The sequence below is a fragment of the Oncorhynchus gorbuscha genome, linkage group LG13, assembly GCF_021184085.1.
Source record: "Oncorhynchus gorbuscha isolate QuinsamMale2020 ecotype Even-year linkage group LG13, OgorEven_v1.0, whole genome shotgun sequence".
NCBI classification, from domain to species: domain Eukaryota; kingdom Metazoa; phylum Chordata; class Actinopteri; order Salmoniformes; family Salmonidae; genus Oncorhynchus; species Oncorhynchus gorbuscha.
In genome coordinates, this window is record NC_060185.1 from 49910876 (window position 1) to 49926287 (window position 15412).

The window sequence follows — 15412 nt, forward strand, 5'->3', positions numbered from 1 at the left end:
AAGTATGCAGTGGTATGATGGTCTGTATGTGTAATATGTCCATTATCTGGCCTTGCCCCAAACACAATCCTCCCTTGTCTTGGTCTACCACTACTGTTGTGTAATCTGCCTATGGAGACAGCGATTTTTGTCCTCATTTATTTTCTGAACCGATTTCTTTGTTTGTCGCAACACTGGTATCTATTAAAATATGCACAACAAAATTTGGAATCTCAAATGGCACACTCTGGTTGATGTTTTTATCTGACTGGGTTCAGATGGCTGATTACACCTCAGACGGATACAGCATGTGGGATCGGATTCCCTGCACGAACACTGCCAAGAGTGTCTTGTGATGTCACTGACGTCTGGGAAGGTTCAGCACGAGTGATCAAGGGCCTGGAAGAAGATCTCAGAGTAAAAAAATCAGAGAACTCTGTGCAGCCAAGGGTGCTTGATAGAACCTCAGTTCCACTGGCTATTTTCCATTGTGACATCGTTAGCTAGAAAGCGGAGAGGGGGGGGGGTAACAGTCTGACAACACAACACATTCCAGGGGGGATTGGACAACAGATTCAAGACACCAGTTCACAAAAACACACCTGTTAAACAGAGGAACAGCGAGTCCGGTGGGAGTTAGTTTGTTCTGTTCCTTAGAAAGAGGAAGGACACACATTTAGGTTCATAACAACCGATAGTCGTAAGTGCAATGAAAATCAAACAGGAGACAAAAAAATGATCAAAGGACAAATGACAAACACTTGAATTAGCCCTTGAATTTAAAAACCGTCCAGAAATAGAGACAAGGTACTACAAGCTGAAAACGAAAAAGAAGATTGATTGAACATGAGCGCACAGGTCGGCTTGTCTGAAGACTATTCCGTATGAAAAGGACAGAGATGTAGCCTGCTGGCTAGCCTGATCTGTACTGTACTGGGGGGACAATCTCTCTCCGGGACAAGTCTGGGTCATTGGCTTTCAAACCTCCCTCCATTGTGACAGGGCAGGGGTCAGGGTGTACAGTTGAATTGGCCTAAGGTCTTGATATGTGTTACACCATTTCCTTTCTCCTAAACTCCTTCCCCTGCCCTCCCCTGGTCCCTTTCCCAACCCTGGACCTCTCCTCAGTCCTCACATCAAAAGAATAAATAATAAATTCTACTCTATTTAACTTTTTTTTTTTACACCTTCTCTAAATTACGCAATTGTCTTTGATCATATATTTTTTTAAGCAGTTTTTTTTTCATTCGAACAACCATGACTGTTTTGTATGAGTATAGTATAGTATTTCTCTCTGCTTCGTTTTTTCTTGGTTTGACAGTCTGCATCTGGGGTACAGAACAACAGCGCCTGGAGGGGGGGTGGGGAGGGGGGGAAGGAGGAGAAAGAGAGGGAGAGAGACAGGGCTTTTTCTGCCCTGTTCTTTTACATGGTTGAGGCGCATCGCTCGGGCCAGTCATCAATGGGACTGGGCTCCATAAAGGAGGAGAGGAGGTCAGAGAGGAGAGGTGACGTAGGATGGGTCGTAGCATAGGCCATAGTGATAGAGAGGCCAAAAGGTCAAAGGTTAGCCAAGGGCCTCTTTGCCGCTCTCCCGCTCCCGCTGACCCTCCCTATTCATCTTCATTTCCGTCAACTGGATGTACCGCAGCACGTTTGTGTCTGTGTCACAAAGAGGGAGGGAGAGGAAGAGGGAGAGAGAGAGAGAGAGAGAGAGAGAGAGAGAGAGAGAGAGAGAGAGAGAGAGAGAGAGAGAGAGAGAGAGAGAGAGAGAAAGCGAGAGAGAAAGCGAGAGAGAAAGCGAGAGAGAAAGCGAGAGAGAGAGAAAGAGAGAGAGGAGAGCGAGAGAGAGAGACAGAGAGAGAAAGCGAGAGAGAAAGCGAGAGAGAGAGAGAAAGAGAGAGAGGAGAGCGAGAGAGAGAGAGAGAGAGAGAAAGCGCGAGAGAGAGAGAGGAGAGAAAGAGAAGGAGAGCGAGAGAGAGCGAGAGAGAAATAGAGGGAGATAATTGTTAGTGTTGCCGCTGGCATTAAGCGACATGTCCTGATAAGATGACATGAGTAAACCAGATTCTCTCTTTTACTGACAGACTTTACTGACCGGCCGTACGGTCTCAGCCTACCTGAGGGCTCGCGGTGCTTGGCGTCACGCAGGTAGCGCAGGGCACAGTCGTAGTCTCCCAGGTGGTAGCAGGCGATGCCAGCGCGGTACATGGCCTTGAAGTGGTCCCTCTGGTAGCCCAGCACCTTCAGGCAGTACTCCTTCACACGCTCATAGTTCACCAGCTCGGACTGCAACAGGCACGCTGCACAGAAACAGGGATGGGGAGAAAGGAAACAGTCACTTCTGGACTATTGTGCATTCTTTTGAAAAATGTTGCTTGGTTTGCTCTTTTCGTGCCCGTATAGCTTGTCGGCATCGGACTGAATTCAGAGAGGGGTAAAAAAACAAAAAAGAGTTTGGACAGGTTGAGAGAGAGAGAGAGAGAGAGAGAGAGAGAGAGAGAGAGAGAGAGAGAGAGAGAGAGAGAGAGAGCGAGAGAGAGAGCGAGGGCAAGAGCTGATGTGCCAGGCCTTTTAAACAGTGTACAATTCAGCTAGCGCACTACTCCTTCAGGATGACAGGGAGATAAACATAGCTAGAAGCTAGGACGCTGCAAAAATAAATAAAATAATAAACCTGGTCAATGTATTACACATTCAAATAGAGAATATAGCTTATGCTGTTGAGTACATTTAAAAAGAGATGAACTGGCCCCGGAAAAAGAGGGGGGAATCTAGCTAACTTTGCACACCTTTAGAGTGAAGGATATTTACTGTGAAGTTTTATTTCATGACAGGGCAGACATGAAGTGGGTAGAGGGGGATGAGATGAGAAAGAGAGAGAGTTAGGGATAGAGAGAGAGAGGGTTGAGTGGGATGAGATGAGAAAGAGAGAGAGTTAAGGATAGAGAGAGAGAGGGTTGAGGGGGATGAGATGAGAAAGAGAGAGAGAGAGTTAGGGATAGAGAGAGAGAGAGGGTTGAGGGGGATGAGATGAGAAAGAAAGAGAGAGAGTTAGGGATAGAGAGAGAGAGGGTTGAGTGGGATGAGATGAGAAAGAGAGAGTTAGGGATAGAGAGAGAGAGAGAGAGAGAGGGTTGAGGGGGATGAGATGAGAAAGAGAGAGAGAGAGTTAGGGATAGAGAGAGAGAGAGAGGGTTGAGGGGGATGAGATGAGAAAGAGAGAGAGAGAGTTAGGGATAGAGAGAGAGAGAGAGGGTTGAGGGGGATGAGATGAGAAAGAAAGAGAGAGAGTTAGGGATAGAGAGAGAGAGGGTTGAGTGGGATGAGATGAGAAAGAGAGAGTTAGGGATAGAGAGAGAGAGAGAGAGAGAGGGTTGAGGGGGATGAGATGAGAAAGAGAGAGAGAGAGTTAGGGATAGAGAGAGAGAGAGAGGGTTGAGGGGGATGAGATGAGAAAGAGAGAGAGAGAGTTAGGGATAGAGAGAGAGGGTTGAGTGGGATGAGATGAGAAAGAGAGAGTTAGGGATAGAGAGAGAGAGGGTTGAGGGGGATGAGATGAGAAAGAGAGAGTTAGGGATAGAGAGAGAGAGAGAGAGAGAGAGAGAGAGAGAGAGAGAGAGAGAGAGAGAGAGAGGGTTGAGGGGGATGAGATGAGAAAGAGAGAGAGTTAAGGATAGAGAGAGAGAGGGTTGAGGGGGATGAGATGAGAAAGAGAGAGAGTTAAGGATAGAGAGAGAGAGGGTTGAGGGGGATGAGATGAGAAAGAGAGAGTTAGGGATAGAGAGAGAGAGAGAGAGAGAGAGAGAGAGAGAGAGAGAGAGAGAGAGAGAGAGAGAGGGTTGAGGGGGATGAGATGAGAAAGAGAGAGAGAGAGTTAGGGATAGAGAGAGAGAGAGAGAGAGAGAGGGATGAGATGAGAGCGAGTTAGGGAGAGGGAGAGAGAGAGAAGGTTGAGGGAGAGGAGACAGGTTCACAGGGAACAGAAGACAGAAGACAGATACAGGTGATATATGCGGCAGGAGATAGTGATGACACTATTGAGATATGAAAAGGTAGAGTATGAACAATAGCACTTTGGAAACACTGTGTTTCATTGTGGTCATTAATCGTATGGGTGTGTCTTACAGCAGCACCTTTCACCAGCTCATGTCTGTAACGTCATTAGTACACACACACACACACACACACACACACACACACACACACACACACACACACACACACACACACACACACACACACACACACACACACACACACACACACACACACACACACACACACACACACACACACACACACACACACACACACACACACACACACAGAGTTATAGCTATACCCTCCCCCGTCACACTGAAGCCTGTGTCAGTACAAGAACATCTCTCCCTCTCTCTCCACCACTTTGTACTAGTCTCCTCTAACCTTTCCCTCTCTACCCCCCTCCTCCTCCCCACCACCTCCCTCCCTCCTCCTCCCCACCACCTCCCTCCCTCCTCTGTCTCTGCCCCCCCTCCTCCCCACCACCTCCCTCCCTCCCTCCTCTGTCTCTGCCCCCCCTCCTCCCCACCACCTCCCTCCTCTGTCTCTGCCCCCCTCCTCCCCACCACCTCCCTCCCTCCATCCTCTGTCTCTGCCCTTGACACACAGACAGCTCTGTGAATAGCATGAGTCAGGATCTATTAGCCGGGAGCCAGGGTGAGTCAGGAGCGAGAGACCGGGAGGGAGGGGGACAGGGACGCAGTGGGAGGGGGACGGGGGGGGACGGGAGATGAGAGGGGGAGGGTTACACTGGGAGACTGTATGTGTTCCAGCGCTTGTCACCTTCCTGTAACTCAAAGAGGTCTCTGGGAGAGTGTGTGTGTTTGTGCGTGGCGAGCGTGCGTGCGTGTTTGTGTCCTGCCACTACGCCAATTGACAACAAGATAGGATAAGGAAATGGAGCCATGTTGATTACCTCTAGCTTTGGGTGTCTGACTGCAAGACAAATGCATCACTCTAAGTAACGCAAGATCCCATCCAATAGAGCTCTACCGGTTTGTGTTCTGAGACTGTCTACAGACTGTCTACAGACTGTCGCTAGAGACCTGCTACACAGTTCATTTCAGTCCTCTCCAGAGTCAACCGACGTCAAGTACTGGGTCGTTCCACGAATGTAGTAGATAGTGTAACTTAGTAAATAACTACACATATTGCCGAATTGTAAGATTTCGTCCTAAAGAGCACATGTTCAACTTCATAAAACGCACGTTTTCCCATCTCAAGGGGTTAAACAAAATAGATGAATATAGTAAGTGCCAATGAAGTGCTATTAAAGTTACAGTGTTGACTGTATCATGGTTGAGGTTTTCATCTTAAATCCGCCATAAACCCCCTGTGACGGGGGAAATGAATGCATGTTCTGTGCAATAGAGAGAGAGGCTATTGAATGCAGCTTTCACTTCTTCTTCTGTACAGGGTTTGACCTATTATGCTCCACGCGCTCAGTTTCCCACCACAAAACACCAGAAATGATTTTGTTCAATGTTTCTTTCGGGGAAAATAAGAATGAAGAAAGGAAGAGTTTCCTCACATTAAAACGAGAGTTCAGTTCACGTCAAAATGGTTGACCTCAAAACGAGGGAGAGAGACGTGAAAGAATCGCTAGTCACACAAAATAAATTATAATGATGGTGAAAACACTGAGATGTTTGGGGGTTAAGTCTTTATTCATATTAAACATCTGATTTATAAAATGGCCCAGGTAGTCTATATTAAAGGGAACTTCATTTAATATGACAGACATTTAAAATGCAATATTGGTGCACAATTTCTACTTCAAATATAAAAGGGAAGCAAAATGTACACGGATCGTGGAACGACCCTACCTCTGCTGTTCTACAAAAACCTCTCTACCCCTCCCTTGCTCCCTCCCTCCCTCCCTCGCTCCACTCTGTTTTTAAACCCACAATGCCTCCAGACATGTATGCCTACACTTTCACGACACTAGACCTTGTTCCTTCGCATGCAATGAGAAGGCGGGTTGGGAGGGACGAGATGGGGGAGCAGAGGGGTTGGCGCACACACACACACACACGCGCGCACACGCGTACAAGCACGTATGTACAAGCACGCGCGCGTAGTTCAAGCGAGTTCAAGTTATTCGAGCCACCAGGGAGCTAAAATAGAAAGCTAGGGGATGGAGAACTCTCACGTTTGATAAGTGGATATGACTCAGCAGATTTGAGATCACAACAGAGGGGCCAAAGGTCAAATTGTTTCCTCAAACTCAGCTGATTTTCTAAACAGTCTTCCTGCCAGCCACATCGGATTCCCTCTGTGTACTCTAGATATGAACCATGTTCGTTTTTCCATCCAGCCAACTATAAAAACGTGGCGCACCCCCCCCTCCGTCTTCCATCCCTCCCGTCCATCCATCATCCTACAGGGGTAAGGGAGCCAGTAGAGTACGGGAAAGCTTTCAGCGGATTCAGTTCCAGCACATAATGGCCTATATAATGGCTAACGCTGTTAGAGTGTTCTCTTTTCTCACAAACACACAAGCTCGTACACACAGACACATGCACGCGAGTGCCCGGCACACAGAAATATGTGTCGAAATGTACATGATTAAACAGTGTAAAAACATGGGCCTGAACAAACACGGGTAGAAATATGCATGCACACACACACACACACACACACACACACACACACACACACACACACACACACACACACACACACACACACACACCACACACACACACACACACACACACACACACACACACACACACACACACACACACACACACACACACACGCATACACGCACGCACGCACGCACGCACGCACACACACACACACACACACACACACACACACACACACACACACACACACACACACACACACACACACACACACACACACACACACACACACACACACACACACACTCACAAAAGCACACACACACTGCACCCTGACCACAACCCACTGAGCCGTTAGACAGATGGATGGGCTGTCAGGGGAAACGCATCGAGGGCTGCATCCGGACACGGTGTGATAATGGTAGCATCAAAATAAACTCTCACTTCAATCCATTGTTATCATCGCCCATCCACTCTTCTAGCTCTCATCAGAGAATAACACAGAGACAGAGAGACAGAGACAGAGAGACAGAGAGACAGAGAGACAGAGACAGAGAGAGAGCGAGAGAGAGACAGAGACAGAGAGAGAGCGAGAGAGAGAGGCAGAGAGAGAGACAGAGACAGAGAGAGAGCGAGAGAGAGAGGCAGAGACAGAGACAGAGACAGAGAGAGAGACAGAGACAGAGAGAGAGGCAGAGAGAGAGACAGAGGCAGAGAGAGAGGCAGAGACAGAGACAGAGACAGAGAGAGAGACAGAGACAGAGAGAGAGGCAGAGAGAGAGACAGAGGCAGAGAGAGAGGCAGAGACAGAGACAGAGAGAGAGACAGAGACAGAGAGAGAGGCTATCTAGGGAGAAGCCAGGAAAGAGCTGAGTCTTTAAGTGGTTTGGTGATGACCTTGTGCACATTGAGTTAGTGTCAGTGTCAGTGATCTGAAAACACCCTCTCTCTAAGGATTCTCTCTTTCATATCGCTAAGCACCACACCGGTCTGGAATACTGAGCAGACTCAAAGCAGGAGGAAGTGGAGGAAGAAGAGGAGAAGAAGAAGGGAGGAGAATGATGGTGCGACATACTTGGGAAAATGCCGGAATTTACCAGCTTCTTAAATCTTTCTTTGGGAGAAACCTAACAGGTGCAAATGACAGCTTCTGAGTGAAAGTGAGTGTGCGTTTGAGAGAGACAGAGAGATGAAGCGAGCAGTTTATCACATTCTCAGAATCCTCACACTAATGTGCCTGGAGCATTTTGTCTGAAAAACAGAAGACTGCCTTTTATCCCAGAGCCGGGGGAGTCAGAGATGGGGAGAATAGATGTCAGAAAGAGAGAGAAGAGATTAAATAGAGAGGACAAAGGAGCCTGATCGAAATAAAAAGATCAGACCACAAAAGAAGGGCGAGAAAAGAGCGAGAAGCATTTAGAGTGTAGGAGGAGAGAGAGAGAAATAAGCTCTGTTGTGATAAACAACGAGCAAAATACATACGTTGATGGTTAATAGCGATAGGGAGAGATACCCTAGTGTAAATGAAGGAGTGAGGAGGGGCGAAGAAAGAAATGGTGGAGAGACATGTCAAACAGCGTAAAGTATGAGAAAACTCTGCATCGATCGACTGCCAGCGCTCACTCTTCCTGTCTCTTCCCACTGCCTGATGAGGAGGCCTCTCTCTTTTTTCTCCTCCCATCTCACTCTGTTTTCCTCGATCCCCTCACACTCTCTGTCTGCCCCCCCCTTCCTCTCTCTCAGGGCCAGCTGTGAGCTGGCTAATTTAAAGCCACTGATGATGGTGGTGATCAGTTTGCTGTCCATCCTTTTAGAATTAGTTCACACATCCATTTTCACGTTACCTTACCTGCATCAATCTCGGACTCCCATCTCTTTGTCACCCCGCTGCCTCCCCATCTCCTCTCCACTGTGTCATCATTGACCTCTGATACTCACTGACCAGAGCGGATATAGTGACCGCTGCCTCCCCATCTCCTCTCCACTGTGTCATCATTGACCTCTGATACTCACTGACCAGAGCGGATATAGTGACCGCTGCCTCCCCATCTCCTCTCCACTGTGTCATCATTGACCTCTGATACTCACTGACCAGAGCGGATATAGTGACCGCTGCCTCCCCATCTCCTCTCCACTGTGTCATCATTGACCTCTGATACTCACTGACCAGAGCGGATATAGTGACCGCTGCCTCCCCATCTCCTCTCCACTGTGTCATCATTGACCTCTGATACTCACTGACCAGAGCGGATATAGTGACCGCTGCCTCCCCATCTCCTCTCCACTGTGTCATCATTGACCTCTGATACTCACTGACCAGAGCGGATATAGTGACCGCTGCCTCCCCATCTCCTCTCCACTGTGTCATCATTGACCTCTGATACTCACTGACCAGAGCGGATATAGTGACCGCTGCCTCCCCATCTCCTCTCCACTGTGTCATCATTGACCTCTGATACTCACTGACCAGAGCGGATATAGTGACCGCTGCCTCCCCATCTCCTCTCCACTGTGTCATCATTGACCTCTGATACTCACTGACCAGAGCGGATATAGTGACCGCTGCCTCCTCATCTCCTCTCCACTGTGTCATCATTGACCTCTGATACTCACTGACCAGAGCGGATATAGTGACCGCTGCCTCCCTTGAATCACTGACAAACTGCCTTGACTTTCTCTCTCTCTCTCTCTCACATATTTTACACTTGTACAAGCGTGTATTAATACACACGCGTGACTTGGAAATGTGTTTTTCCCACACTCCCTCACACACCCTCCAAGAGTGGGAATAGACATTGCATTTACATCTGAGCCCAGTGGGGGAGTCAACCTTTATCAACGGCAATCCTGGAGCAATTAGGGTTAAGTGCCTTGCTCAAGGGCACATCGGCAGATGTTTCACCTTGTCAGCTCGGGAATTCAAACTGGCAACATTTCACTTAACGAAACACAGCTCCAACCGCTAGGCTACCAGCTGCCTAGAGCTATGAGCCTGCCCCTGAACCCGTGATAAAGCCCAACTTAAACTCCACAAGAACACGCTGATGTTTTGGGTATCTGGTATCTGCACGTCAGAAAATGTAGTATGTTGGTAGCCATAAGGATCTAGTAACAAGCTGATACCCAGTGTTCATTAGTTTGGAAATCTGGTATCTGGAGGTACAAAGAGTGGGTACTCCACTCCAGCCCTCGTAGTCCTACCAGCCCAATCAACACACAACCACACACACACACACAGAGACAGACAAACACACACACACTAGCCTGCGTGTGTGAATATACCGCCTGCAGTGCCATCACACTTCAACATGGCTACTCTCTGCATACACAGATTCTCTCCAGGCCCATTAATAATAGCTCCCTGAAGCACCAGTCTACGGTGAATGTTTGTCTCCGTCATTCAGAAGGACAGGGCAGGGAGCTGCTGCTGCTGCTCGCTGCCTTTAATAGCAGACTGGCTCCAACGAGGTGACACAGCACTGTCCTCCTCTCTGCCCTTCTACTCTTTCTCTTTTTTTCTCTTTCTCCTCATCTCCCTTTTGCACTTGTCTACCTCTCTCTGTCTCCGTCCACTTCTCACCCAGTGTTTTTGTGTCTTTTTCCGTTCTCCATTCAGCGGGTTTCTTTCCCTTATCTGGAAAGAATGTGAAATGTCAGCATAATAGTAGAGAGAATGATTTATTTCAGCTTTTATTTCTTTCATCACATTCCCAGTGGGTCAGAAGTTTACATACACTCAATTAGTATTTGGTACCATTGCCTTTAAATTGTTTAACTTGGGTCAAACATTTTGGGTAGGCTTCCACAAGCTTCCCACAATAAGTTGGGTGAATTTTGGACCATTCCTCCTGACAGAGCTGGTGTAACTGAGTCAGGTTTGTAGGCCTCCTTGCTCGCACACGCTTTTTCAGTTCTGCCCACAAATCTTCTATTAGGATTGAGGTCAGGGATTTGTGATGGCCACTCCAATACCTTGACTTTGTTGTCCTTAGGCCATATTGACACAACTTTGGAAGTATGCTTGGGGTCATTGTCCATTTGGAAAACCCATTTGCGACCAAGCTTCAACTTCCTGACTTGATGTCTTGAGATGTAATATATCCATGTAATTTTCCTCCCTCATAATGCCATCTATTTTGCGAGGTGCACCCCCACAACATGATGGTCATTATGGCCAAACAGTTCTATTTTTGTTTCATCTGACCAGAGATGTCATGCAGGTGAAAGAGGACCCAAAAGCGACTTAACAGAAACAGAGTTTATTTAAATCCAAACAGGGAATAACAAAAATCCTCTAGTCTGTAGAGGGGAATAACTAGAGAAGCGGCCACAGACTGCAGGTCGCTTCGGGTAGGCGCAGGCCGTAGTTGATAGAGCCACCTGCTCACACGCAGCATCTGATGAAGGCAAAAAACACGACAGGACAGGGCGAAACACAATCACAGCATGGTGAATACAAAACAAGGAACCGACGGGACAGGAACGGATCACAAAGGAATAAATAGGGACTCTAATCAGGGGAAAGGATCGGGAACAGGTGTGGGAAGACTAAATGATGATTAGGGGAATAGGAACAGCTGGGAGCAGGAACGGAACGATAGAGAGAAGAGAGAGCGAGAGAGTGAGAGAGGGAGGGGAGAGAGGGATAGAAGGAGGGAAAGAACCAAATAAGACCAGCAGAGGGAAACGAATAGCATGGGGAGCACAGGGACAAGACATGATAATAAATGACAAACATGACAGTACCCCCACTCACCAGCGCCTCCTGGCGCACTCGAGGAGGAATCCTGGCGGCAACGGAGGAAATCATCGATGAGTGAACGGTCCAGCACGTCCCGAGACGGAACCCAACTCCTCTCCTCAGGATAACCCTCCCAATCCAAGGTATGACCCCGTCCCCGAGAACGCATGTCCATGATCTTATGTACCTTGTAAATAGGTGCGCTCTCGACAAGGACGGGAGGGGGAGGGAAGACGAACGGGGGTGCGAAGAAAGGGCTTAACACAGGAGACATGGAAGACAGGATGGACGCGACGAAGATGTCCTGGCGCACAGCGACAGGATTGACGACCTGGGAGACACGGAACGGACCAATGAAACGGAGGAAAGCTGTCGTAAGAGGAAGGTTGCGAGTGGAAAGACTCTCTGAACAATACCTTGACTCTTAATCCTGCGTTTATTCCAGCAAAGTGCAGACCTCACCCTCCTCCAGGTGCGCTCACAACGTTGGACAAACGAGACTCGGCAAGCTGGGATGAGAACAGAGGAGGCTGGTAACCCAGACAACTCCTGCCCAAGACGCAGGGTTTCTGAAAGAAAGGCTGCAGTATGCGACCAATCGTCTGATTGGCCCTCTCTGCTTGACCGTTAGACTGGGGATGAAACCCGGAAGAGAGACTGACGGACGCACCTCAAACAGAACAGAACGTCCGGGAGGCCATGAATTCTGAATACATTTCAGAAGTAATGATTTGTGCGAGAAGGAATGGGGAGCGTCAAAATTGTGTATTCTGCCCAGGGGAGCTGTTCTGCCCAAGACGCAGGGTTTCCTGCGTAGTGCGACCAATCGTCTGATTGGCCCTCTCTGCTTGACCGTTAGACTGGGGATGAAACCCGGAAGAGAGACTGACGGACGCACCAATCAAACGACAGAACTCCCTCCAAAACTGTGACGTGAATTGCGGGCCTCTGTCTAACGGGAGGCCATGAATTCTGAATACATTCTCAATAATGATTTGTGCCGTCTCCTTAGCGGAAGGAAGTTTAGCGAGGGGAATGAAATGTGCCGCCTTAGAGAACCTATCGACAACCGTCAGAATCACAGTCTTCCCCGCAGACAAAGGCAGACCGGTAATGAAGTCTAAGGCAATGTGAGACCATGGTCGAGAAGGAATGGGGAGCGGTCTGAGACGACCGGCAGGAGGAGAGTTACCCGACTTAGTCTGCGCGCAGTCCGAACAAGCAGCCACGAAACGGCGCGTGTCACGCTCCTGAGTCGGCCACCAAAAGCGCTGGCGAATAGACGCAAGAGTGCCTCGAACACCGGGATGACCAGCTAACTTGGCAGAGTGAGCCCACTGAAGAACAGCCAGACGAGTGGAAACAGGAACGAAAAGGAGGTTACTAGGACAAGCGACGCAGTGTGCGTGAGTGCTTGCTTAACCTGTCTTTCAATTCCCCAGACTGTTAACCCGACAACACGCCCATAAGGAAGAATCCCCTCGGGATCAGTAGAAGCCACAGAAGAACTAAACAGACGGGATAAGGCATCAGGCTTGGTGTTCTTGCTACCCGGACGGTAAGAAATCACAAACTCGAAACGAGCGAAAAACAACGCCCAACGAGCTTGACGGGCATTAAGTCGTTTGGCAGAACGGATGTACTCAAGGTTCTTATGGTCTGTCCAAACGACAAAAGGAACGGTCGCCCCCTCCAACCACTGTCGCCATTCGCCTAGGGCTAAGCGGATGGCGAGCAGTTCACGGTTACCCACATCATAGTTGCGCTCAGATGGCGACAGGCGATGAGAAAAATAAGCGCAAGGATGAACCTTATCGTCAGACTGGAAGCGCTGGGATAGAATGGCTCCCACGCCTACCTCTGAAGTCAACCTCGACAATGAATTGTCTAGTGACGTCAGGAGTAACGAGGATAGGAGCGGACGTAAAACGTTCTTTTAGAAGATCAAAAGCTCCCTGGGCGGAACCGGACCACTTAAAACACGTCTTGACAGAAGTAAGAGCTGTGAGAGGGGCAGCAACTTGACCGAAATTACGAATGAAACGCCGATAGAAATTAGCGAAACCTAAAAAGCGCTGCAACTCGACACGTGACCTTGGAACGGGCCAATCACTGACAGCTTGGACCTTAGCGGAATCCATCTGAATGCCTTCAGCGGAAATAACGGAACCGAGAAAAGTAACGGAGGAGACATGAAAAGAGCACTTCTCAGCCTTTACGTAGAGACAATTCTCTAAAAGGCGCTGTAGAACACGTCGAACGTGCTGAACATGAATCTCGAGTGACGGAGAAAAAATCAGGATATCGTCAAGATAGACAAAAACAAAAATGTTCAGCATGTCTCTCAGAACATCATTAACTAATGCCTGAAAAACAGCTGGCGCATTGGCGAGGACGGCAGAACCCGGTACTCAAAATGCCCTAACGGAGTGTTAAACGCCGTTTTCCACTCGTCCCCCTCTCTGATGCGCACGAGAAGCGTTACGAAGGTCCAACAGGATGATCGATTCTTAACCGAACAGAGGGGCGCTGTCCTTCTTCTTAACAAAAACCCCGCCCGGCCGGGAAGAAGGCTGTCCGTAACAAGCTCCTGGGCGGAACTGACCACTTAAAACACGTCTTGACAGAAGTAAGAGCTGTGAGAGGGGCAGCAAGAGCATGTCTCAGCGGAAATAACGGAACCGAACAGACATGAAAAGAGCACTTCTCATTAAGACAATTCTCTAAAGGCGCTGTAGAACACGTCGAACGTGCTGAACATGAATCTCGAGTGACGGAGAAAAAATCAGGATATCGTCAAGATAGACAAAAACAAAAATGTTCAGCATGTCTCTCAGAACATCATTAACTAATGCCTGAAAAACAGCTGGCGCATTGGCGAGACCGAACGGCAGAACCCGGTACTCAAAATGCCCTAACGGAGTGTTAAACGCCGTTTTCCACTCGTCCCCCTCTCTGATGCGCACGAGATGGTAAGCGTTACGAAGGTCCAACGTAAAGCACCTGGCTCCCTGCAGAATCTCGAAGGCTGATGACATAAGGGGAAGCGGATAACGATTCTTAACCGTTATGTCATTCAGCCCTCGATAATCCACGCAGGGGCGCAGAGTACCGTCCTTCTTCTTAACAAAAAGAACCCCGCCCCGGCCGGAGAAGAAGAAGGCACTATGGTACCGGCGTCAAGAGACACAGACAAATAATCCTCGAGAGCCTTACGTTCGGGAGCCGACAGAGAGTATAGTCTACCTCGAGGAGGAGTGGTCCCCGGAAGGAGATCAATACTACAATCATACGACCGGTGAGGAGGAAGGGAGTTGGCTCGGGACCGACTGAAGACCGTGCGCAGATCATGATATTCCTCCGGCACTCCTGTCAAATCGCCAGGTTCCTCCTGAGAAGTAGGGACAGAAGAAACGGGAGGGATGGCAGACATTAAACACTTCACATGACAAGAAACGTTCCAGGATAGGATAGAATTACTAGACCAATTAATAGAAGGATTATGACATACTAGCCAGGGATGACCCAAAACAACAGGTGTAAACGGTGAACGGAAAATCAAAAAGAAATAGTCTCACTGTGGTTACCAGATACTGTGAGGGTTAAAGGTAGTGTCTCAAATCTGATACTGGGAAGATGACTACCATCTAAGGCGAACATGGGCGTAGGCTTATCTAACTCTCTGAAAGGAATGTCATGTTTCCGAACCCATGCTTCGTCCATGAAACAACCCTCAGCCCCAGAGTCTATCAAGGCACTACATGTAGCACCCGAACCGGTCCAGCGTAGGTGGACCGACAAAGTAGTACAGGACCTTGATGGAGAGACTTGAGTAGTTGCGCTCACCTGTAGCCCTCCGCTTACAGATGAGCTCTGGCTTTTACTGGACATGAATTAACAAAATGTCCAGCAACTCCGCAATAGAGGCACAGGCGGTTGGTGATCCTCCGTTCCCTCTCCTTATTCGAGATGCGAATCCCTCCCAGCTGCATGGGCTCAGTCTCAAAGCCAGAGGAGGGAGATGGTTGCGATGCGGAGCAGGGAAACACCGTTG

General features: G+C 48.7%; 1 protein-coding gene across 1 annotated transcript in view; it reads right to left on the reverse strand.

The window, feature by feature from the left end:
- Window positions 1–225: 225 nt before the first annotated feature.
- The window catches only part of LOC123993084 (tetratricopeptide repeat protein 9B-like), a 43652-nt gene continuing 28465 nt past the window's right edge, over window positions 226–15412 (reverse strand). The window contains exons 2-3 of the mRNA XM_046294856.1: window positions 2100–2282; window positions 226–1641 (exon numbers count right to left, since the gene is read on the reverse strand). Coding sequence (XP_046150812.1) covers window positions 1547–1641; window positions 2100–2282 — 278 coding nt within the window. The 3' untranslated portion in view covers window positions 226–1546. The remainder of the gene's footprint in view (window positions 1642–2099; window positions 2283–15412) is intronic.